The sequence below is a fragment of the Erinaceus europaeus genome, chromosome 14 (assembly GCF_950295315.1).
Source record: "Erinaceus europaeus chromosome 14, mEriEur2.1, whole genome shotgun sequence".
NCBI classification, from domain to species: Eukaryota; Metazoa; Chordata; class Mammalia; order Eulipotyphla; family Erinaceidae; genus Erinaceus; species Erinaceus europaeus.
In genome coordinates this window covers 48,730,167-48,756,118 of record NC_080175.1, presented here as the reverse complement: position 1 = coordinate 48,756,118, position 25,952 = coordinate 48,730,167, and the positions used below count along the sequence as shown (strand labels likewise).

The 25,952-nt window shown below is 43.8% G+C and overlaps 1 gene segment (V, D, J or C); it reads right to left on the bottom strand.

The window, feature by feature from the left end:
• Positions 1 to 1,236: 1,236 nt before the first annotated feature.
• Positions 1,237 to 8,601, bottom strand: LOC103121437 (Ig gamma-2 chain C region-like). The segment is given in 5 exon segments: positions 1,237 to 1,675; positions 1,764 to 2,093; positions 2,241 to 2,291; positions 2,708 to 3,001; positions 8,179 to 8,601. Coding segments are annotated over 4 exon segments (924 nt in total).
• Between the last annotated feature and the right edge of the window lie 17,351 nt (positions 8,602 to 25,952).

Sequence of the window (25,952 nt, the reverse complement as noted above, 5' to 3'; positions counted from 1 at the left end):
CCTCACCTCTGCACTGGATCTTAAGGGTACATGTGACCCTAAGGATATGGCTCAGCTCTGCTCTGTCTCAGTGAAGACCCAGATTGTCCCTGTGTTCTGGGTAATGGGAAAGCTGGTTGTGGATTGTCTGTTTCAGGGAGATGTCCAGGGCCTGGGATAGAGGTTATTATCTTAGGGGAACAGGGTGTCAGTAGGTGGATGAGATGAAAAGTCCTTGATTCAGGGATGGGTGGGCACTGGGTCTGAGACAAGGTTAAGCATCTTGCTCCCAAGCTCTTTCTGAGTATGAACAGGTCATTCCCTGTGTACCCCAGTGCATAAGTTCCTGTGTGTGTTTGTGAATATGTCTGGCTGGCATGTATTCATGTTATGTACCTAAGTGTCTATATGTATGGGCAAACTCCTAATCTGTTAATATTGCATATGAATAAATGCACATTTTAGGCATGTGTAGGATCTGTGGATGCAAGGACTGCATGCATATAACATAGCATAGAGTCTATATGTGTTTACATCATTCATGTGTTCATGTATGTGAAAAGCCTGTGTGCCTGTTTGAGGTCTACACATGTGCCCCTGGCCACAGTGTTCAATGTTCATGTGTACAGAAGAGCTGTGTGCACGTTCATGTGTCTGAGTGCTTAGTGTGTGCATGTGTGTGCAAAGCTGCTGTTGGATATTCATTTTTATGAAAGGCTTGTGAATGTAACTTCAAACTTTGTGTTCTGGGAACTGGGTGTGTCACAGAGGGGCCCCAGTTTGTAACACCTTTCTGCATGTGAGGGTGCACTGCTGTGGCAAGTGTGTGCAGCCTCTCAATGCTTCATGGGTATTCAGTGGGTCTGGACTTGGTGCCCTTGTGGGACCTGGGAAGTCCTACCCAGTAAGGCACAAATGGGTTATCCCTCATGGAGGGACATCAGGGAGGAAAATGTTGGACACAGGTCCCTTACCCAAGAGAGGGTGGGCCCAAAATGGCAGTACCCTGGGGTGACAGTGAACTTGCATCCACACTAAAGGCCAACTTGCAACTCTCCCGTGACCCAGCAGACAGTGGCCTGTGTCCAAGATGGCTCTGTCCATGTGGGGACTCCATAGAGGTTGGGACACTACACACCCATTTCCAGGGATTCTGTTTCTCTCAATTTCACCTGGGAGCTGAGGCTGAGGAAGCCCACCTTACCCAGCAACGCAAACCCACTCTGCCTCCAAAGAACCATGCTTTCAGAGTCTAGGTTCCAGGGCAGTTATGAGTGTTTTATTTCATACTGATGCCTAGAGGTTATGTACAGGAGGGGTCAGGCTCTCCATGGATGCTGGAGCCTGTGTACAGGTGTGTCAGATGCTCATTTACCAGGAACATGAGAGATGGTCTTCTCTGTGAGGTGGTTGTGCAGCGCCTCATGCATGACCATGCAGGAGAAAGTGTTTCCCTGATTCCATTGGTTCTTGTGCACATTCAACTTGCTGTACAGGAAGTAGGAGCCATCTGTGTCCTTCTGAGGTGGTGTGGTGTGGTACTTACTACCCTGTTCTGGCACTCCATTGGATTTCCACTCCACGTTAATTTCTTCAGAGTAGAAGCCTATGACCATGCAAGTCACGCTGAATTCATTCTTTCCCTGCTGATCCCGAGGGGGTGGCAGGACATAGACCTGAGGTTCTCGGACCTGCCCTGTGGATGTGGTCAGCACATGATCACTTAACAAGGAGGATTGGACCCATTCAACTGGCCACTTAGGTCACCCAGTCACCCAGCTCACCTTTGGGCTTGGAGATGGTCCTCTCAATGGCTGAAGGGAGGGCCTTGCTGTTGACCTTGCACTTGAACTCCCTGCCCTTTAGCCAGTCCTGGTGGCTTATGGGGAGGGCACTGATCACCCGAATGGTGCTGTTGAACTTCTGGTCTGATACCTTGTTTTTGGCACCTTGTACTGCCTTGTCATCCATAAACCAGCTGAACTGCACATCAGGTTCCTCAGGTGTCACATCGACCACCAAACAAGTCACTTCAGGTGTGCGGGAGATCATCAGAGTGTCCTTTGGCTTTGGGGGGAAGATGAAGACTGATGGCCCCCCAGGGAGATCAGGAGCTGGTGAAAGAGACACAGCAGAGTTCAGTGGCCCCAGTCTAAGGGTGGAAATCACATAGGGTTTGGGATTGTTAAGCATGGGTTCAAGGAGGAGTGTATGGAAGGCAGGGTGGATGACTTGTGGGGTAATGGATAAGAGCAGCTTACTTGGACATTTGCAGCACGTGCATGGTGTGGGTCCAGGAATAACTTCATTAGCTGTGGGTGAAGCAGATAGGGTTAGTGTGGGTAAGTTACACAGAAACCTCAGGACAAGTGCATTCTTAGACTCTGTGGTCCCTTTAGGCTAATGAAGATGACTACAGGACCCTTCTGCAAGATCAGGGAGTTTTCTAACCAGAACACAGAAAAACCCCCAATTGCCCTGGACTGCATTCCCCCACAAGGTTCTGACTGTTTGGTGGGAAAACCCCCCAGCATCTGATGTCAATTGGGGGCTATTTCCCAGGTTCTGTCTGTCTGATGAGAACATCCTCCAGCATCTGTACCTATTAGAGGCTCCCTTCCAAGACCTGTTTGTCTTGTGGAAACACCCTCAACATCTGGTATCTATTTGAGGTTTCCTCCCAGGATCTGTCTGTTTGGTGGGGAACCTTCTCAGGCTGAATACTCACGAAGAGTCTTATCCACTTTGCTGCCACTGGCTGGGTGGGCAACATTACAGGTGTAGGTCTGCCCAGGCCAGCTGCTGGCAGGCACAGTCACCATGCTGCTGCTTGTGTAGAGCCCCGAGGGTTGGAGCACAGATGGAAAGGTGAGCACACCATTGGTCAGGGAGCCTGAGTTCCAGGACACAGTCACAGGCTCAGGGAAGTAGCCTGACATCATGCATCCCAGGTTCACTGAGGAGCTAGACGTAGTCTGGGGGCTGGGAACCAGTGGGAAGACCGAGGGGGGTGTGGTGGTGGCTGAAAGAGAAAATGAGAGCACTTGTGATCCCTTTCTACCCTGCAAGGATCCACCATATCACTGCTGTTCCCTGAGTTGCCAATCTGACCAATAACTCTGAACTGAGTCCTTTGGCTTCATCTAAGTGCATGGTTCTCCATGAGACTGCCCTTGTGCCATTCAGCCAGTGACACCAGAATCCCAGTGCCCATTCTTTGTTCCTGATTTAATGCAACCAAGATGACCTGACCCCACATTAAAGGCCCTGTGAATTCATGACATGGATCTCTGGTCCAGGTTTGGCCACTTTGTCCTGTATCTGCATTTACTTAGCAAGTCTTCCTTACATTGACCTCCTGGAGGTTCTAGCTTACTTAACACTTGCTTCCATAATCCCCTGAGGTGTCCTCAGTAACCCACTCAACCTCTCACCCCTGCACCAGCTGTCCTGAGGTCCCTTAAGTTCCTGTGAACCCTCCTGTTTCTCTATACAGACTACTCCTGTTACTCTCAATTCCAGAGTAGAATACTTACCACTTCATACTACCCCAGTGACCTAAGCAACTGTTTATTTTCCCTGTGACCTACTCCCATATTCACCCTAGTTTCTGTTCCCACAAGATCTTGGGGTATTTTCTATACCCATAATAACCCTGTACAAGCTCCACTGAGCTCCTGGAGTGACCTCAGCCCCCTAGTCCCCTATATAATTTCTCACAAATTCTTGGAATTCCCCTGCAACCTATATTCACCAGCTCAACCTGTCCTATTGTAGTAACTAGGATACTCTACCTACTCAGTTAACCTTTATTCAGGACTCCTTGGGGAGTCCTTTCACATCAGATCCAGCAGTTCACCTATCTGCCTGAACACTTGAGCTCCAGCCCCAGCTGACACCACGTCTGTCCAGTCCTGAGTTAGTCTGGATCCTCTATCACAGTCCTCTACTTGAATAGCCATATGGAATTCCAGTGATGCCATACACCCTCCCAGTGCCCTCAGACATCTAGTACTTTAGGCTGAGGTACCACTTAGGACACTGGTACCATACATCTACCTGAATCTACTCCTTTGCTGCACATGCTAAAATCCTGGAATACATTGGTGGATCCCTGGCCTTCAGAGCACCTCTGTCCTATCAGTGAAGACCTCACACTCAGAGGTCCCTGTCATTTCGAGGGTTTCTCCAGACCTAGAAACTTCCTCTCAGAGGTAACCAACCAGGGGCTAAACCCTCGCCAGTTCTGGCACTGTAGACTGACTGCATGTCTCCAGATACTCCCTACCTGCTCCCCACCAGTTCTCTCCAACCTCAGGGTATGTCCCCTGCTCTAAGCCCCCACTGTGGTCCCACATCCCTGCTTTCCTGATCATTGTGAGTATGGGGTACAGAGGGTTCCCCTCTGTACCCCATACTCACCAGTTCACCACCCTGCCCCTATGCCCTAAGCTGCTGTCACCCATACACCTCATGCTCCCCTGATTATTAGGGTACCCCTCATATCTCTTTTCATCCTCTCTCTCATACCAGCCACATGAGCTCTCAGTCCTGTGCATTTTTGCTTACTTGTTCAAGAACCTCCAGTTCCCCTAAGTTCTCAGGTGCCCCCCGCACACTCAACTCCTGCCCTCATAAGTTCCTAGGTGCTCAGTGCACCCCAACTCAGAATCTCAGCCCTGTTCAGCTCCCTTGAGATCCATGCTCTTCTATTCACCTTGGCCCAGCTTCCTTGAACTCCCAAGGTGTCCACTGCACCCCATACTCACAAGCACATCCTACCACATTTACCTAAATCACTGTTCTCTCAGCAACCACCAACCCTTGCTCACTCTTGTTTCTGTTCCCATGAGGTCCTGGTGTATCCACTGCACACTGGTTTAGCCTATTGCATCTCCTCTGAGCTAACACATTGCCCTGTACATTCCATATTCACTAGATAACCCTTTACAATTTCCCTGATCAACTAAAGTACTCCTGTACCGCAACTGATGTGTTTACCTCTCTCAGTTACCTTGAGTCCCTCAAGTGTCCTCTGGAACTAAAGACCCTTAGTCCCTGCTTCTCTGAGCTCCTTAAGTGACTGTCCTCTCAGCTGCTGTGTTCACTTTGAGACAGCTTTCCTGAGCATCTGGTGTATCCCATGTGCTCCAGATTATCATTTTACCCTGATTCCATCTCCTTCCCAGAGCTCCCAAAATACCTGCTGGCCCCCTACACCCCTGCTCAACCTGTCCCAGCTCAGACCTCCTGTGGCTCACCCCTTCCCCATCTCCCCTTACTTCCTGGGTTGGTCTCCACATTCTATACTCATCAGCTCACCCTGCTGTAGGGCCCTTAGCTACTGCAATGACCCAGGTACCCCTATGTACCAGACCAAATTATTCCCTATACCCTGAATTCTTGGGTGTCATATTCCCTCCACCCTTATCTAATAAACTCAGTAAAGCTCTCCTGTGTACCTGGAGTGATCCCTGCACCCCTATTTAGCCTTCTATAGGTACTCTGAGCTCCCAGAATATATCTCAAAGTCACCTGCTCACCCTGCCCCAGGGTTACAGATCACCAAATTTCTCTCAGAACCCATCACCCTGCTTACCCTTGTTCTGTCCCACTACCTCTGAAATCCTAGATAATTCTCTGTATAGCTAATTATTCTATATACCCTCCCTGGAGAGCTTAGGTACCACAAGCACCACATACTCACCAAATCACCCTATCCCAGTGTCATAAGCACAGGAGAACTGGGAAAGATGAACATGCAAGTTGAGAGGACAGGAAGTAAGTCCACCATTTCCTGTTCCCCTTAATACCTGACATGTCAACTCTCCCCATGACCCTTTGGGATACTGGGATGCCCCCTGCCCTCCTGGTTCCTTTATTCATCCTTCCCCAGCTCCCCTGGAAACCTGGATTTTACCATGTACCACCCAGATCACTGTTTTACCCTGATTCCATCATGCAACAAGCTCACAGTCCACCTGCATCACCATGCTCCTGTTGTTTTCCTGAGCACTTGGGAATGTACCTGCAGTATATGTAAGGAGGAATTCACTCCTCACCCTGTTCCCAGAGCTCCAGGAAGTCAGTACTCTCCCACTGTCCTCTTCAGCCAGTCCCAGCTCAGGGATTCAGAGGCCCAATGCTTCATTCCTTCAAACATTCAATCTCCTGGGTGACTTCTACACTCCATGTTCACCAGCTCACTCTGCCCCAATGCCCTGAGGTTGCAAGGTGGTTCATGCTCCCCCATGCACTGGGCCACCCTGTCTTTGCCTTCCCTACTTATTTACTCTTCCAAACCTAACTCTGATAAGCCCTTTGAGTGCACCAGAACTCAAATTTCCCATGTCTTCCAACCTCAGTGCCTTCAGCTACTAGGTGTTTCCTGCACTCCATACAACTCCCTACACCCCTGTTCACTCTGTTCCTGCTTCCTGAGCTCTCAGGATACCCCCTGTAACCCTTTTCACTTCATTCTATGTTCTCACTAGCTGCTGGGCATCACTCACCAGGTCACCCAGCCCAAGTGCTCTAAGCTTCTGGGTGTTCCTTATTTCCCTGCTCCCCTACTCTATGTCCTGATCCCCAAGGGTGTTCCACTAGGACCATGCTGACTCTAGCTCAGCCTTTCCCAGATCCCCTGTGTTTATGGGGGTAAACTTACCTAATTAACTGCACTCACTCCACTTCCAGCTGAGCTGAGTTCCCTGCTGCTGCTTAGCAGTCAACATGCTGCAGCCTGTATAGATGCCAGAGTATTCCCTGAACCCCTGAACAGTCAATTGTTCTAGCTGCACTGAACCCCTGTCATGACTTGACACCCACACTCAACTTCTCTGCTGTTCTACTCTCTTGATGAGCCACCCCCATACCCTAAGGTACCAGGGCCCCCTTGTTATCTTACTCTACTCTATCATCCCGATAAATGCCTCATGCCCTGAGATACATGTTCTCTTACTCTGACTATCTCAACCTGTTTCCCTATCCCTCTGAGTAGTCTCCCAGCACCTCATCTTCACTGCTTTCTCTTTGCTGCTATCTGCTACCCTGAGATCTGGGGATGTCCCTCAACCCTTCATATCTGCTCATCCTCCCCATGCTTTCCAAGCAACTATAGCTCCTGGGCTATCCCAATAGCATCCCTAGGCTATCCCTGACCCAGCTTCCCAGAGCTACTAAGTTGCCTGCTTGTCACCGTATGTTCCATCCTACCTTGTCTAGATTACTGTGAATGAATTTAAGTAACTAGCTTTGCCTGCTCTAGTGTCATGATCTACCAGCATACCTCCTGTCCCCCTTCTCCAGGTCTCTTGAGCTCCTGGGATGTCTTTAAATCTTATTCTCCTCAGCTATACCTGTTCTCTTTCTTTCTCACTCTCTCTTTCTTCCCCCCTCTCTTTTTCTTCCTTTAGTACTTATTTTCCTTTTTGTTGCCCTTGTTATTTTTTCCATTATTGTGGTTATTATTGTTGTTGTAATTGCTGTTGTATAGGACAGAGAGAAATGGAGAGAGGAGGGGAAGACAGAGAGGGGGAGAGAAAGATAGACACCTGAAGACTTGCTACACTGCTCATGAAGTGACCCCTCTGCAGGTGGGGTGTCGGGGGCTTGAACTGGGATCCTTACACTGGTCCTCAAGTTCCTCATGTACTCTTAATCTGTTGCACTACAGCCCAACCCCCACCTGATCACTTTCTTTGAGCTCCTGAGAGTTCTCCTGCTTCTATTCCTTCTGTCCTAATCACCTCAGTCCCTGCTCTACTGAGCTCCTGGGAGTGTGTGGGATAAGTTCTGCTTTATTACCATACCCTCTTTGCCTGCACAGGATCTGCCATGCTTGGGATCCCAAAGAAGCTATCTCTGCCTCCAGCCTATGCTCAGTCCTCCTTTCTACTCCTGGGCAACCTTGATTCTTGAAGTTCCTTCTAGTTCTCCTCCAACCAAATATCTCCAGCAAAACTGCTAGCCCCTTTGGACACTTCACAGAATCTTCTGACCTCACTGGTATTCTCCTGTACCACAAAAGCCCCTTTGAAACTTGATAATTAGTCAACTGCTCTCTGATTCCACCTCTGTAGTTTCCTCCTGCCTCTTTCCCTCTGCTGCAGACCCTAGCCTATGCCAGTGTGGATGCTCTGTGGTCTATGCCCCCAGGATCCATTTTCCCTCTCCCTTCCCACTCTGTGTTTTACTTACCTGCTAGCTTCAGACAGCACAGTTATAGGGCCTTGCCTCTGTCCCTTCATGGCTTGAACTTGAAGCTCCTTGGGGTGGTTCTCTTCCTCTCTGTGCAAGTCTGGTTGCCTTGCTGCTTGAATGAGAACTCTTGCCCACCCTGGGATCTGTCTTGCAGAGGCTTTCTGGTCTACTCTGCCTAGCTTGGTTGTGTAGCAGGATTCTTAGATTCTGTCTGTCCCCCTTTCCTCCAATATCTGGACCAGGACCCTCCCACAACTTCCATTAGTTGCAGAGTATACAGGTCTTGGAATGACCACACCATGCACAGCTCCCACTTTCTGTGCTGATGTAAGCCCTGGCTCATGGCCTATCAGACTTTGCCACATAGATACTGCTGCTGGGTCCTCAGGGACATGTGCCCTCAGTTTATGCCAAGTCTACTCTACTTCTCCTTCCTCATGTTCTTGCTCCCCAGGACCCTACTCACCATGGGCAGTTTCCCCACAGCCCTGGGCACATGCAGCTCCTCCCTAAGATTCCTCAGGTTTGTTTGAGAGGTGTGCAGTTGCTCTGGGCAGCCCTGAAAGACTCAGAACAGGATTGAAACTGGTTGGCATACTGCCCCCTGAAGTTCCCTTTTCTTTTTGGTGTTTCTATCTCAAGGCAGTGGGGGAATCCAGGTGGCCAGGGCTGCCTCCCATGGGGACTTGGGGTTGGGGTAGGTCTCTGAGCCCCTCTTGAGGCATAGATCATGCCTGATAGCCTAAAAGTCTTAGAGGGCTCTGGTACCACAGACTTAGGGGAATCTGTCTGATCCCCAGGGAACCTGTGTGGTGGGCAAAGGCCATCCTGGAATGAGGATATGTGTAAGATCAGCCTGACAATTATGTGAGGGAAGTGTGATGGATATGTGGTAGTCATGTGACAAGTACATCATGACTGTGTAAGGAGGGTACAATGAAGGTGTTACAGGTATATGATAAGTGTGTAGCAGTGTGTGATACTATGTGGCTGTGCATGATGGCCACCTTGATGGTTACACCTATCATGTCCTACCTTCTGTCTCTTTGGTCCTGATTCAGCAGCCAGGCTCAGAACTTAATTTCTGCAGATTGAGGCTATGGTCTGGAGGGAAAAGTATTTCTCCTAGAAAGATGGTCATGGCAGTGTCTGAAGGTGGACAGAGGCTTCCACATAAAGGCCACCAGCGGGTTCACTGTTCTCTGATTCCTGTGAGATTGTAACCATGACAAGGAAAATTTGGCAGCCAGAAAGTGGTCATGGCTGGAGAAATAATTTCAGAAGGTGAGGCCAAAATTTTCCTTGGGGCCTAGTGCCTTGTGAAGCACCATCACTGCAAACTCTCTAGATGAGAGAAAATTCTGGAAAGAAACATACAAGCACAGCATCTCAGCATTGAATGTTCTCACAGAAACTTATCCTGAAGCTGCAAGCAGGCATTGATGCTGTTTTCACTAAGTGGTCATACTCATTGGTGACAGGACCAAAGTGTCTTTGTGTGACTGTCATGTAGTCTGAGCACTCAAGTCTAATTGATGTGATCTGAGATACACCTTGGCTGCACATCAAGCCTGCTATGGTCTGCATATACCCTGTGATATGAACAACTATGATGGACTGTTTTCAACAAAACTGCCACATGCATGGGACATTCCCTACCCTCTGCAGGAAAATTGAAGAAATGCAGCATTTGTGGCTAAGGTGTGTTATTCAGAGTTCTGGACAGAAACCATCCTTAGGCTGTGTACATACATAGTTACTATATGTTTGGTATGGTGTGATAGAAAATCACAGGACTTGATAACCAAGGTCTTGAATATTAATTGGATTCCCAGCATCACATATTCAAGAGTGTTGCTCTAGTATTTTTTTCTCTCTCTCCCTTTCTTTTGTGTATGTGTTCACACACATATGATGTCTAGCAGTGTTATGTACTGTATGAAACAGTTTTGTCAGTGGCACAGTGCATCTATGACTGTGTTATCAGTCATCACTGTCTAGGGATCTCAAATTCATAATGACTTACTTGATTTTTACTCTCATGTGTGTCACATGAACTAGTGGTGTCTTTTTTTCCTTCATCAGGCTTGTTTCATTGGGTTCATTCATGTCTATGAGTGTACACAGTCTACAACCATCATTGGTTGTGGAAGCAATGATGGAAGCAATGGGGCTGGAAGAACAGAACAAAACAAAAGGAAGTTCACTTCCACCTCTAGTCAGACAGGTACCTGCTATAATACTGCCAAACAGGAACAAAGATAAAGTGACAGAAGTTGAAAAATTATCTACTTGGTTGAAAAGAGTGAAAATAGCACGACTTGGAAAAGTACCTGGGTCAGAGAGGGAAATAGACCACTCACAGACACATACCCCCTCAACACTATCATCACCAAATAGCACATTTGCTTGTACTGTTGAAAGTCATGGTTAGACACAGGCACATGCAAATTTCTATGTCAACTCTGGGTGTGTAGACAACAATTCAAGAGTCTTTCAACATAAACTATAAGACACTGTTAAAAGAAAAAGGGGATGACACAAAAAATGGTAGAACAACCCCTGTTCATGGATGGAAGAATCAATTAATTATTAAGATGGTGATTCTGCCAAAAAATCTATAGATTCAATGAAATTCCTAATAAAATACCAATGACATATTTCAAGGAAATTGAACTACTCATACCAGAATTTGTCTGGATGGGGGCTGGGAAATGGCAAACTAGTTTAAGTACAAATAGTTGAAGTGAAAGGACTGGTACAAGGATCTTGTTTAAAGCCCCCAGCTCCCACCTTCAGGTGAACATTTCTTTTTTTTATTTATAAAGAGGAAATATGCTTGGCCAGGATAGCTTTGTGGAAGGGAGAGACACGACCAGGGACTCATGGCTAAGCTGGGAATGCAGTTCAATCTTTATTGATGAGCGGGGATGCAGTTCGATCTATCTATTCTCTAATCACAAAGCTGTCCTATATATCTCCTGAGGTGGAAGTGTCAGGAAGAGGAGGTATGTAGATTAGGGGGTGGGGAGAAGGAAAAAGTGTGAACCAGTGGGGATTAAACCAATGCCCTGCAGACAAGGCAGTTCCCAGGTAACACAGTGATTATGTAAGTAGACCACAGCGTAAGCAGTGCAACAGAACAGGTCTTAGAAGCAGAATTTAGCTGTGCCACTGGTTGCCTCTGATCTACTTGGTCTAGGCTTTTGAGAGAGTCCTCATATCAAATACACAGCCTATATATTAAAAAGACTCAGTCTGTGTTTTAAAAACTTTGAGACATACAATTGATTTTTCCCCTCTCGTATTAATTAACTAGTGATTTATATGACTACACTTTACTAGGAGTGTACATAAACACCATTCCCACCACCAAAAGACTGTGTCCCATCCCACCCACCCACCCCCACCCCAACCAGCCCAGGAAGCTGCATGTTTACCCCTCACCACAGGGTTTTTACTTTGGTGCCCTTCTTTCAATCTAGTCATATCCTGCTTTTAGCTTCCTTTTCAGATCTTCGTTCTCAACTTCTGTTGATGAGCGGGATCATTCCATGGAAAAGCTATCAGTGGAGGGGATGGGATATGGAGATTGGGTGGTGGGAATTGTGTCGAGTTGTACCCCTTCTACCCTATGGTTTTGTTAATTTATCCTTTCTTAAATGAAAAATAATTTTTAAAAAAAGAAGCAGAATTTAGAAGCAGACCAACATTTCCCCCTTTCTTTTTAAGTAATGGCCATAGTATCAGGAGTATGGGGTGAATAGAAACCTGTATCATACAGGCATATTCAGAAGAACTCGCACAAGACATGGAGGAACAAGAGAGCAGCAAGAACCAGTGTGATGCCAAGGGGAAGCCTGAGGGGGGCATTTCCTGCCTCAAAGGGCAAGGCCTAGCAGGCAAAAGGGTGTTTCCTGCCTCTGTGGGCATCTCTTGCCTCTGGGGGTGTTTCCTGCCTCTGTGGGAATCTCTTGCCTCTGGGGGCGTTTCCTGCCTCTGTGGGAATCTCTTGCCTCTGAGGGCGTTTCATGCCTCAAAGGGCGTTTCCTCCCTTTGTGGGCAGGATCTAGTAAGGAGGGGGGGGTTCCCTGACTCTGTGGGCAGGGCGTGCAGGTGAGGGGGCATGGCATATAGAGTCCCAAGGCAGATGGCTGCAAAGTCCATGGACTGCTGTGGTGAGTCTTTGAGAGACCCAGCAGCATAAAAGGAAACTGCTGTAAAGTTGTGTAAAGTGTCCAAAAGGTGTGCCAGTAAGACTGATAGAAGTGTCAGTCCAAAGCAGATGACCATGGGTGAAATACCAAGGGATGAAACACTGCATGTCTGTCTTGATGGGGAAGGTCAACCACTGTAATTCCTCTTTTCTGTAGAGAGTGAGCTTTGGAGTCTGTGAATCAATTTCTTCAGGTCGTTTCAGGTCACATCATTGGTTTTTGGGGGGGTCTGCTGTAGTCATGCCATCTTTTGGGCAATGTCAGAGAACAGGGGTCCAAATGGATTTCCAGGGATTCCATATGAGCAGATACTTTTTCATGTGAAGACTTGACAGCTGTAGTTCACTTACTTGTGAAGCAAAACTTGTAGCAGATTAGAAGTTTACTATAACTGATAACTCCATTAAGTACCTTTATAATTTTACTCCATTAAGTACTTTTATAAGTTTACTATAATTGATAACTCCATTAAGTATCTTTATAATTTTGGAAGTAATTTCTAGTATGATTTCAAGGTCATTTAAACAGTATAAGCTCAATAGAAGAACCATGGTTAGAAGCCTCAGGATGAGAATCATTAGCATAATCATTGCACTATCTACCCTGCCCATAACTCATACAGTTTTCAGTATTAAAAATTCCAGATTTATACCAAGACGTGAGGAAAAAACAAAAATTTTTGGATTGTTTCTGGATGTCTCTAGAAATCATGGCTACATCCAGCATTTTTTTTTGTCAATGTCATACAAAAATTCAGTCATTTAAATCACTCTCTTACGAAACGTAACTGAAAGCAGACAGAAAACTTAAGATATTTAGAGAGAACACTGAGGGGGGAATTGAGAGAATAGTGGTAGGCAGGTTTTGCTTCTTTAACCTTGAATCAGATTATCCAGGTCTCACCATGTAGCATGATGAGTCCCCGGAGGGTGTCCTAGTCCAATAAGCCCCTTGAAATTCCATTTAGGGTGCATCTGATGGTTTCTGCTGGATTGCTGCAGGCACCCATTTTTAAAAACGTTTTCCCATTGAAGAAAGAATCAAATCAGGAGGGTAGAATTAACCACATGTCTCCATTTTTGGGGACTGCCAGGGTACTGGAGAATACTCTTCAAGTTAGAGTAGCCCTTCTCCATGGGATACATGTGAGAAGGAGTCCAGAAAGTCCAAGCAGAAATCTCCGTGCATCTCCCAAGCTCTACAATCACGGTTATAAGGAACCAAAGTTCCCAGTCAGGGAACCAAAGTGTGGCCCAGAGCAAAATGTTCCAGAGACAGAGAAACTGTCTCATGAAGAAAGAGCTGAGGCTTTGGGAAACCTCTTCATAAGTAGAAAGGCAACCCATGGCGGATGGTTAGCCAAGTTTACTTATCTGCTCTTCTTAGGTCTGCTGCTTGTGTGTCCCTGTTCCGGATGCTATATGCCAGTCCCTGTTAGGACACCATTCGCTGGGCCAGGCTAACTTCGTGGGCAGGAGAGACACGACCAGGGACTCATGGCTGAGCTGGGAACACAGTTCAATCTTTATTGATGAGTGGGGATGCAGTTCAATCTATTTTTCAACCACAAAGATGTCCTATATATCTCCTGAGGAGAAGTGTCAGGAAGAGGAAGTACATAGATAGGGGGTGGGGAGAAGGAAAAAGCAGGAACCAATGGGGATTAAACCAATGCCCTGCAGGCAGGGCGGTTCCCATGTAACACAGTAATTATGTAAATAGACCACAGCATAAGCAGTGCAACAGAAGAGGTCTTAGAAGCAGAATTTAGAAGCAGACCAACAGAAATACTGAAAAAAACATAGGGTAATAGGGGTACAACTCCACATAATTTCCATCACCGGAACTCCGTATCCCATCCCATCCCTTGTTAGCTTTCCTATTCTTTATCTCTCTGGGATTATGGACCCAAGGTCATTGTGGGATGCAGAAAGTGGAAGTTCTGGCTTCTGTAACTGCTTACACATTGAATGTGGACATTGACAGGTTGATCCATACTCCCAGTCTGTCTCTCTCTTTCCCTAGTGGAGCAAGGTTCTGTGGAAACTGAGATCCAGGACACATTGGTGGGGTTGTCTATCCAGGGAAGTCTGGTTGGCATCATGCTAGTATCTGGAACCTGGTGGTTGATAATAGAGTTAACATATAAAGCCAAACAAATTGTTGACTAATCATGAACATAAAGGCTGGAGTAGTGCAGATGAAGAGTTGGGGGGTCCTCCATTTTGTAGATAGCTAACTGGTATATTTTAGTTATATTCCAAAGGGCCTTTGGCTACACTAGTTTTTTTTTCTTCCTGAGCCTGAAATCTGAAATGCTGGTGGATCCTAGTTACTGTCTGGGGAGATGATGTTGTGGCTGGAAAAAGGACCATAAGGCTAAATCAGGGAAGAGAGTAGCTCTCTAATATGGGAAAGGTATCTAAATACTATGGATTGTAAACCCCATCTATTTGAGGTGATCTGGGGCCCAATATTCAGTTTAGGAGCCTATTTGACCTCTGCAACCTTTTAAATCTGAAATCACATTCTGTGGTCATGTAGGAACATTCCAAGCTTCCCTAATATCAAGAACTATCTTCCTCAGGTATAGCATAAAGTATGTTGTCCAGCCTCCATTCGGATGATGGAACATTCTCTACCGTTGTTGATCCAAATTGAGAGCAAGGTCCTATGGGAGCACACAAAGGGGTCTATTTTGTTGTTCCTGATAGAGATTGTCGTCAGAGTTCAATGCACCAGTATGCCAGGCTAGCTTCATGTCAGGAGACAGATGACCAGGGACACAAGGCTGAGCGGAGAAGCAATATTTCTTTATTCATGAGTGAACGGTTCAAAAAACTAATCTAATCTAATCACCACACAATTCTGTCCTCCATCTCTCTCCCCTGGCAGCAGAGTCAGGAACCCAGGCAGTATATAGGATATAGGGCGGGGAGAAGGAAGAATTGCAAAAAGGCAAAGACTAAACCAAAATCTCCTGGAGGCAAGGGAGTGAGACCAAACCAATGTAACAGAGTGACCATGTAAATAGACCACAACGTCAAGCAATGTAACAGAAGGGATCCCAGAAACAGAAGTAGAAGCATACCAACAATTCCCCCTTTTCTTTTTAACTAATTGACCATAGTATCAGGAGTATGGGGTGAACAGAAACCTATATCGTATAGGCATTAAAAAAAAAAAAAACTGGCACAAACATGGAGAGACAAGTAAGCGAGTAACAAGAACCAGTATGATGCCAAGGGAAGGCCTGAGGGGGTCGTTTCTTGCCTCTGTGGGCAAGGCTTTATCAAGCTAAAGGACCTTTCCCACCTCTGTGGGCTTTTCTTGCCTCAACAGGCATTTCCTACCTCTGTGGGCATTACCTAGCAAGGAATGAGGGTATGGCCTATGGAGTCCCAAGGTAGCTGGCTGCAGTCAGTCTCTGAGAAATCCAGCAGCATAAAGGGAAGCTACTGTAGAGTTGTGTACCAGTAAGTCCGATAGGAATGCAAGTTCAAAGCAAATGTCCACTGAAGAATTGCCGGGGGGGGGGGTGAATTGTTGCATGAGGAAGGTCAGCCATTGGAATTCTGCTTTTCTATAGAGAAATTGACAGCTGCAATTTACTTACTTATGAAACAAAACTTGTAGCAGGTTAGAAGTTTACCACAATTGATAACTCGATGATTATAATTGGTTTAAGTATCTTTATAAATTTGGAAGATCTTTCTCATTTCATTTTAAGGCTCCTTAACCAATTTAAGCACAATAAAATGTGGTAAGGCAAAGAACCACTGCTAGAGCCTCAGGCATGAGAATCATTAGCATAACCATTGTGCAATCTATCTTATGCCTGGGCTGATTCTACCTCTAAATGAGAAGGTATTTGAGAGCTTTACATATCAATAACGTCTATTTTACCTTTTGTTACATCCGTACAAGATGGAGACACACCAAATTTAGTTTAAATATATTGATTTTTAACTAATTTTTACCTCAGACTTTAAATGTAAGTTAATTTTACCTTTATGAGAATTATGTTGAAAACTTTTTTCATTTAACTTTGCCTGGTAAGAATGTAGCCTTAAAGTTACATTTTTAACCTTAAAGTTAATGTTTACCAAACTTCAAACACACACATAAACATGGTCTTCAATACACAAGGAGAAAAACTTTTGTTACAAAAACATGTCATTTTAAACATGAGTTTAGGTCTTTAATGTCTTAGTTGTTAGGGGGGTGCATTGTCCAGTGCCTTTAGAGCCGAGCTGGGGATCTCAGCCAGGGGGCCCAGTTTTGGCAGGAGCCTGCAGTCTCTGGGTGGTCTGGGATCTGCCCAGACTTCATAGCAGGAGTGCAGGCAGCCCACTGTGCAGAAGGCATGGGCTGAGGAGCTCCGGGGTGGGGGCCACGATAGGCTGCAGCTCTGCACACCATGCCTGCCACCCTGCTCCTGGTGGCCTAGCAGTGTGGAGGGAGCCAATGCCCAACGCCCCGTGCCACACAGTGGTGAGCAGGCTGCTGTGGGTGGGTGGTGGGTGGAAACCAGAGTGTGACCCAGAGCAAAGTGTTCCATTGATACTGTCTCATGAAGAAAGGGCAGAGGCCTTTGGAAACCTCTTCATAAGTAGAAAAGCAGCCCATAGTGGATAGGTAGCCAAGCGTCTTCACTTATCTGGGGGATGGGCAGGTTAGGTCCCACATTGTTGCACCATATGCCATCAGAGTTCAACGCACCAGTATGCCGGGCTAGCTTCACTTCGGGAGACAGACAACCAGGGACACAAGGCTGAGTATAGAAGCAATATTTCTTTATTCATGAACAAACGGTTCAAAAAACTAATCTAATCTAATCACCACACAATTCTGTCCTCCATCTCTCTCCCCTGGCGGCAGTCAGGAACCCAGGAAGTATATAGGATATGGGGTGGGGAGAAGGAAGAAGTGCAAAAAGGCAAAGACTAAACCAAAATCTCCCGGAGGCAGGGGGAGTGAGACCAAACCAATGTAACAGAATGACCATGTAAACAGACCACAACATCAAGCAATGTAACAGAAGGGATCCCAGAAGCAGAACTAGAAGAATATCAACAAGAGATGACCAGTAACTATGGAGAGAGGGATTTATTTGAACTCTAGGCCTATCATGGCAGTTTGGGAATCTCAGGACTCCCCAGATATGTCCAAGGTGATGGGATTGCCTGATAGTGACTAAGGAGACATCATTAAAGTATGCCTTGCCTTAAAGTCTCTTGCCTTTATTCAGTTTTTGCAGTCCTTCCTTTGATAAGCTTAGCTTTGCAGTGAGTGAGGGAAGTGTAATAGGAAGTAAGTGAGAGGATATCTAAGACTAAGTAGATGCTACGTCATTATAAACTTCATAGTGACTCACTGTAGACTACTGTGCAATTTTTCTTTAGGTATATATTTTGCTCAAATTTATGGAAATATGTGAATATATGCCCTATCTCATGGGACCTGGTCCATATCTAGGTATTGGGACTCTGTTAGGAAGTGGACCACTCAAATGAAATTAAGGAGTCTTATGAGAAAGGAAAAGTCTCACTGGAGTAATGAGACTGAAGGGTGGACATTCCATGCCTGATGTCTCTGGACACAGTCTGAAGTGAAGCATACCAAGATGGTACTCATTGAATTGATTAGATTGGGATCAGCAGATGCTATATCATTTTGTATAAATTGAGAGAACCTTGCAGGAAAGTGAACCCTACTTTAGAGGTTCCAGGACTGGGGAAATATAGGCTTTGTAGAGGAAGAGGAAGGTTCCTGTTGTTTAAGGGTTTAAGAAATTTATTGCTATAATCATATTATTTGGCAATTGGGTTAACTTTGAAAAACCCCTTTGTTAGGATTTGCTGTATCATACACATTACTACCATAATTTATGTCCTTTGACATTATTTGTTTGTAGCTGTTTCACCAGATGCTTCTGTTCTCCCTGGTCTAAGCTTTTAAGAGAGTCAACATATCAAGATTCAGCCTCTGGACTGTGCATTAAAAGGTTTGAGACATTCAATCAATTTTTCCCCTCTCATATTAATTAAATAGTGATTTATATGACTGCAAGTTACAAATACAAATACAAATGAAAAAGAAAGAGAATAAAAAAGCAAAAGCAAGAGTAGACAATTATGCAGATTTACTGTCCACTGTAAATTCTAGGGGTAGCAAGAGGAAAAAGGGAAGTAGAGAAGAGACACACACAGAGAGAATCCACTCTGAGTCAGATTAATTCCCCAAAATAATTCACAAGTGAGTATCAGTGAATTTAGAAAGCAGAAGGAGGAAGAAAGAAGACAAGAACGAGAAGAAAAAAAAGAGCAGTGAAAGTAAAGTGTTTTTTTATTATTTTTTTAATTAGCTAGGAGGACAGAAAATGGGAGAGTGGATGGAAGAGGTAGAGTGAAATAATTTCGTCTCACAATGGATAGGACACCCAGTCACCTAGCAATGGGAAAAACAATAACAGCTTATTTTAGTCAACCTGAAGTAGAAGGGGGAAAGGGGCATATATATATATATATATATATATATATATATATATATATATATATATATATATATATGTATAATAGTAATAATAAAATAGAACAAAATTAAAAATCTCCCACCACACAGCCTCACCACTGCAACCAAGATGAGTTTTCTTGTTAGTTCTGCTTAGTTTCTGGTTAGTTCTGATTATTTCGCTGTCCCTTGTTGTCAACACAGGGCCTCCCCCCTGCTGCTCCAGACTCTGAGGGCAGCAGCAATAGAGACTCACAGTTGCATTTGGTGAGCCTTAGGGGAGTCCTCTCCTCCCATAAGCCAGCTTTTTTTTTTTTTTTTTTGGTAAAACAGACTGGAGGCGGTGCTTTAATTTTTAAACTGATGGACTGTTACCAGTCACTTAATCTCTCCCTACACTCCTCTCTTCCCATGAGCCACATATGTTTGCACTTACCGGTGATTTGGTGGGTACCCGAAGTTGTTCTAGTCCTGCCTTGTTGTGGTCCCAGATGATCTACTTTGGTATTCCTAGTTTACCTGGGAGAGGAGAGGCCCCCTCTCCCAATTATTACCAGTCATGTTTATAGGGAAAAACACAAAAGACCACTTTGTGGGTTCCCATAGGACTTTTCCCTCAACTTGGATAAAAAATGGTACAGAATCTTCCCATTTTTATAGAGTTTTGATCATGAACGGGTGTTGGATTTTGTCAGAGGCTTTTTGCTGCATCTATTGAAATGATCATGTGGTTTTTGGCTTTGCTTTTATTAATGTGGTGAATGACATTGATTGACTTATGTATATTGAAACAGACTTGCATAACTGGGATAAATCCCACTTGGTCATGATGAACAATCTTTTTGATGTACTGCTATATCCAGTTGGCCAAGATCTTGTTTAATATTTTGGGATCTATGTTCATCTATGTCCCTATCTGCTTTTGGTATCAGGGTAATGTTGGCTTCATAGAAGGTATCAGGGTAATGTTGGCTTCATAGAAGGTGGAAGGGAGTGTTCCTGTTACTTCTATCTTATAGAAAAGCTTTAGAAGTATAGGTATTAACTGTTTCCTGAAGGTTTTGTAGAATTCGTTTGTGAAGCCATCTGGTCCAGGACTTTTGTTGTTGGGAAGATTCTTAATAAATGTTTCAATTTCTTTGTCTGTGATTGGTGCATTTAGGTTTTGTATTTCTTCTTGGTTTAGTTTTGGAAGGGCATATGTTTCTAGGAATTCTTCCATTTCCTCCAGATTTTCTAGCTTGGTGGCATATAGTTCTTCATAGAAGTTTCACATGATTTTCTGGATTTCTATGGTGTCAGTTGTAATATATCTTCTATTGTTTACAATTCTATTAATTTGAGTCTTCTACCTTTTTTGTTTAATGAGTCTGGCTAGGGGTTTGTCAATCTTGTTTAATTTTTCAAAGAACAAACATTTGGCTTCATTGATCTTCTGTATGGTTCTCTTATTTTTTATGTTGTTTATTTCTGCTCTAATTTTAGTGATTACTGTCCTTCAGGTTGCTTTAGGGTTCCTTTGTTACTCTTCCTCTAAGTCCTTAAGATGTGCTGTAAGGTCATTTATTTGATATTTTCTTGTTGTTTAATATGTGATTGTATGGCTATGAGTTTCCCTCTCCATACTGCTTTAGCTGTGTACCAAATATTTTGGTAGCTTGTGTCTTCATTTGTTTCCAGGAACATATGAATTTCTTGCTTGTGTGTTGCTCTGACCCAGTGGATCTTAAGGTGCATATTGTTTATTTTCCAAATTCTGTGTCTTTTAATAATTTTCTGTTTGTTGTTAAATGTTAGCTTTACTCCACTGTGGTCTGAGAAGATACTTGGATGATTTCAATGATCTTGAATTTGTTGATGCTGTGTTTGTGGCCTAACATGTGGTCTATCCTTGAGTATGTGTTGTGTGGATTTGAAAAGAATGTGTATTCCAGTTTTTTTGCGGTGAGGACCTCTGAAAATGTCCAAGAGATCTAATATGTCCATCTCTTCATTTAATTCTCATGTTTCTTTGTTGATGCTTTCTTCATTTCAGCTATTTTAGCTTTCAGTTCTCTAACTGCCTCAAGGTAGTTAGTACTTTCCTTGAGGATCTCATCTGTTGTTTCCCTAATACTACTAGCCCTTTCTTCCAAAGTTGTTTTCATTTCTGTGATTAATAAGTTTATTATTGCTTGCATACTTTTCTTATCTATGGTTACTTTTGGCTGATTTGTAGTTTCTTCTGGGCTCTTTTATTCATTCATTATAGTAGCAGTTTTATTTGCTCTTGATCTAGCCATTTTTTATTAATGTGTTTTTTTATGTTGTTTTTCTCTGTTGTTGTGTTTTGTTTACAAGTCATGCTATACTAAAATTAAAATCCTTTATGGCAAATGCAGTCACCACCCTCAGAAATTACAATAGTAACTGAAGCAAGGATTGAAGCAGTTTAACCAATAACAGTTAGCCCCACAATGTCTCCCATTCAAGAAAAAAATAGCAACCAATCCAAATGAAAATGAAAGATAAAGGAAGAAAGGTATATCAGGAATAGACAGTTATGCAAATCTACTGACCACTGTAAATTCTAGGGGTAGCAAGAGGAGAAAGGGAAGTAGAGTAGAGACACACACAAAGAGAGTCCACTCTGAGTCAAATTTATTCCCTGAAATAATTCACAAACAAGTATCAGTGAATTCAGAAAGCAGAAGGAGGAGGAAGGAAGAAAAGAAGACATTGGAAAAAAGAACGAAAGAAAAGAGATAAGAAGAAAACAGTAAAAGCAGCAAAATATATATATATAGCAGCGATATATATATTTTTTAATTAGCTAGGAGGAGGGAAATGGGGGAGTGTGGATAGAGGACTTATGAAGAGTGAGACACGTTCCTCTCACAATGGGTGAGACACCCAGTTGCCTAGCAATGGAAAGTGTACTAAGAGTTAATTTTGGTCAGTTGGACCTAAGTCCCTTACTCAGAGAAAAAAAAAAAGCCAATGTATTTAGAAAGGAGCAGGATAGGAATGGCTCCCCTGGTGAGCCAGGAATTTTGGTAATTAAAGAAAATCAGCATGAACCTGCTAACAGAGGCTCCCTATCCAGGGGTTTGGTTATGGGGGGAGGGGGGAGAGAAACAATAAAAAAAATCCTTTCTTTTTGCTCTGTATTCTAACAGAAATTGAGCTATAGTCACCTGCTTGGTGTCACATTTAGAATACTTCCTTCTTTGTCCTGCTGAAGGCCAGGATCCTAAGGCTTTCAAGCAGTTGTTGTTAGAGCTCATGCCAGCAGCTGCTTTCCAGTCTTCATCTTGGCTCCTCCCCCGTGAATGTTCCTTCCTCTGAAGGGAGGCTGGACAACATACTCTAATGGTCCATCCTATGAAGATGGGTCCTGAAATTGAGATAGCTTGGAATGTTCCTACTCATGACCACAGAATGTGAGCTGAGATCTACAGGGATGCACAGGCTCATATGTTGAATATGGGCCCCAGATCAGATCAAATTGATGTGGTGTAAAGTCAGAAATATTGGGAGTCAAGTGGTAGTGCAGTGGGTTAAGTGCAGGTGGCATGAAGCACAAGGACTGGGTAAGGATTTCAGTTTGAGTCCTAGACTTCCCACCTTCAGGGCAGTGGCTTCACAGGAGGTGAAGCAGGTCTGCAGGTGTCTATCTTTCTCTCTCACCCTCTCTTTCTCCTCTCTCATTTTCTCCCTGTCCTATCTAACAACAACAACATTAATAACAACAACAATAATAAGTACAACAACAATAAAAAACAACAAGGGCAACAAAAGTGAAAATAAATAAATATAAAAAAATTTTAAAAGTCAGCAATGTTTTTATACCTTTCCCATGTTTGGGAGCTGCTATCTTCCCTGATCCAGCTATCTTGTCCTTTTTCCAGCCATGACATTATCTCTCCAGACAATAACTTGGATCCACCTGCATATTAGATTTCAGGCTCAGAAATTAAAAAAAAAAATAGTATAGTCATGATTATTCAACAACTTGTTTGGCTTTTTATGCTAACTCTTCAACCACCAGGTCCCAGATGCTACCATGATGCCAACCAGATTCCCTGGACAGATGACCTCACCATTGTGTCCTTGATCCCCATTTTACCAGACACTCACCCCACTAGAAAAAGAGAGAGACAGACTGGGAGTATGGATCACACTGTCAATGCCCATGTTCAATGGGGAAGCAATTACAGAAGTCAGTCTTTCCACTTTCTGCACCCCATAATGATGCTGTGTCCTTAATGGCCCTGGGTCAATACTCCCAGAGGGATAAAGTATAGGAAAATTGTCTGGGGATGGGGTGGGATACGGATTTATGATGGTGGGAATTGTGTAGAGTTGTATCCCTCTTATCCTGTGTTTTTTTCAATGTTTCCTTTTTATAAATAAAAAAAGTTAAAAAAGAGATAGTTATACATAAAAATATTTATAAAAAATTTAAAAAATACTTAAAAATTATTTATAAAAAGAAAACAAAACCATAGGATAAGATGGGTACAAGTCCACATGACTCCCGCCCTCATATCCCATGCCCTCCCCTCATAGCTTTCCAATTCTTTAATCCTCTGGGAATATGGACTCAGGGTCACTTAGGGGGATCAGAAAGGGAAGGTTTGGCTTCTGTACTTTCTTCCCCACTGAATATGGCATTGGCAGGTGAATCCATACTCCCAGCCTGTCTCTCCCTTTTCCTGGTGGGGTAGGGCTCTAGGGATGTAAGGCTCCAGGAAACACTGGTGGGGTCATCTGCCCAGGGAATTCAGGTTGTCATCTGGAAATTGGTGGCTGAAAAAAAATTAAGATATAAAGCAGAACAAATTTCTGACTAATCATACTATTGTGCCCTTTTGCTTTTAGGTTTATATTTCACCCTAATTTATATATGTGTACATGGGACCTGGTTTATATCTACTTTTATGGACTTTGTTAGGAAGTGAACTACCTGAAATGGAATTAGAAAATCCTATGAGAAAGGAAAGGTCTCACCCTAGTAATGAGGTTGAAGGGTTGACATTCCATGACTGAAGTCTCTGCACACATTCCAAAGTGAAGCATGCCAAGGTTATACTCAATGGATTGATTGAATTCAGATTAGCAGATGCAGTATCATTTGGTATGCATTGATGGAAGAAAGTCAGCCCCACCATAGAGATACCAGGACTGGGGGTAATATGGCCTTTATAGAGGAAGTGTGAGATTCCTGCTATCTTAGGGCTTAAGAAAGCAATAGATAGTTATTGCTGTAATCAAATTTTTTGGAAATTGGGTTAACTTTGAAAATCCCATTGTTAAGATTTGCTGTATCATATACAACATAAACATAATTTATATACTTTAACAATATTTATATATGGCTGTGTCTTATAAAGTAACACCACTGATTGTTTCTGATCTCCCTGGTCCAAGCTTTTAGGAGAGACAACATTTCAAATAACATGACATTATTAGAAATGTACTAAAAACATTAAGACCACTGTTAAAATTCAGTCTGATTAAATGTTTTAATCGCAAGTGATTAGATTGAAGGAAGATATAGTCAGCCTATGGTCTATGCATTACAAGGTTTGACATTCAATAAGCTTTTCCCCTGTCATATTACAAAATGGTGATTTATATGACTACAAATAAATAGAAATGCACATCCACACCATTTCCACAACCATAGGAAAGTGTCCATAACCCCCCTCCCCACACCCTCACAGTGAGGCTCACCATCAACTCAGAGATTTTTTTTTTTTATAAAAAGGCATTGACAAAACCATAGGATAAGAGGCGTACAACTCTACACAATTCCCACCCCCATATCTCTGTATCCCATCCCCTCCCCTGATAGATTTCCTATTCTTTAACCCTCTGGGAATATGGACCCAAGGTCACTGTGGGATACAGAAGGTGGAAAGGTCTGGCTTCTGTAATTGCTTTCCTGCTGAGCATGGGTGTTGACAGTTCATTCCATACTCTCAGCTTGTCTCTCTCTTTCCCTAGTGGGGTGGGGTTCTGGGGAAGCTGAACTCCAGGACACTTTGGTGGGGTTGTCTGTCCAGGGAAGTCTGGTCAGCATCATGCTAGTATCTGGAACCTGGTGGCTGAAAATAGAGTTAACATACAAAGCCAAACAAATTGTTGAACTATAATGAACCTGAAGTCTAGAATAGCGCAGATGAAGAGTTGGGAGGGGGTGTCCTCCATTTTGTAGGTAGCTAGTAGGCATATTTTATTTATATTCCAAAGGGCCCATGGCTATACTAGTTTTTGTTTTTTTCCTGAGCCTGAAATCTGATATGCAGGTGGATCCAAGTTATTGTCTGGGGAGATTATGTCATGGCTGGAAATGGACTCAGAGATTTTTACTTTGCTGCCCTAGTCAAAACTCAGTCTGGTCTTGCTTTGAGTTTTCCTTTCTGTTCTTATTTCTCAACTTCTGTTGATGAGTGGGATCATCCCATATTCATCTTTGTCTTTCAGACTTAGCTCACTTAAGATAATTCATTCTACTTCCATCCAAGATAGGTCAGAGAAGGTGGGTGCATTGTTCTTCATAGCTGTATAGTATTCCATTGTGTATATATACCACGGCTTTCTCAGCCACTCATTTGTTATTGTGCACCTGGTTTCCTTCCAGGTTTTAACTATTACAAATTGTGCTTCTAGGAACATAGGTGTACAAATCTCTTTTTGGTTGGGTTTTATGGAGTCCTTGGGGTATATCCCCAGGACAGGAATTACTGGCTCTGTGGAAGGTCCAAATATAGCCTTGTGAGAGTTCTCCAGGCTGCTCTCCACATGGATTGGAACAATTTTAATTCTCACCAGCAGTGCAGAAGGGCTCCTTTGACCCCACATTTGTTGCTGCTGTCCTTTTTGATGTATGCCATTCTCAGAGGTGTAAGATAATACATCAGTTTTGTCTTTATTTGCATTTCTCTGATAATCAGTGACCTGAAACAATTTTTCATGTGTTTGTTAGCCTTTTGGATCTTTTCTGTAGTGAATGTTCTGTTCATACACTCTACCCATTTTTGGATGGGGTCATTT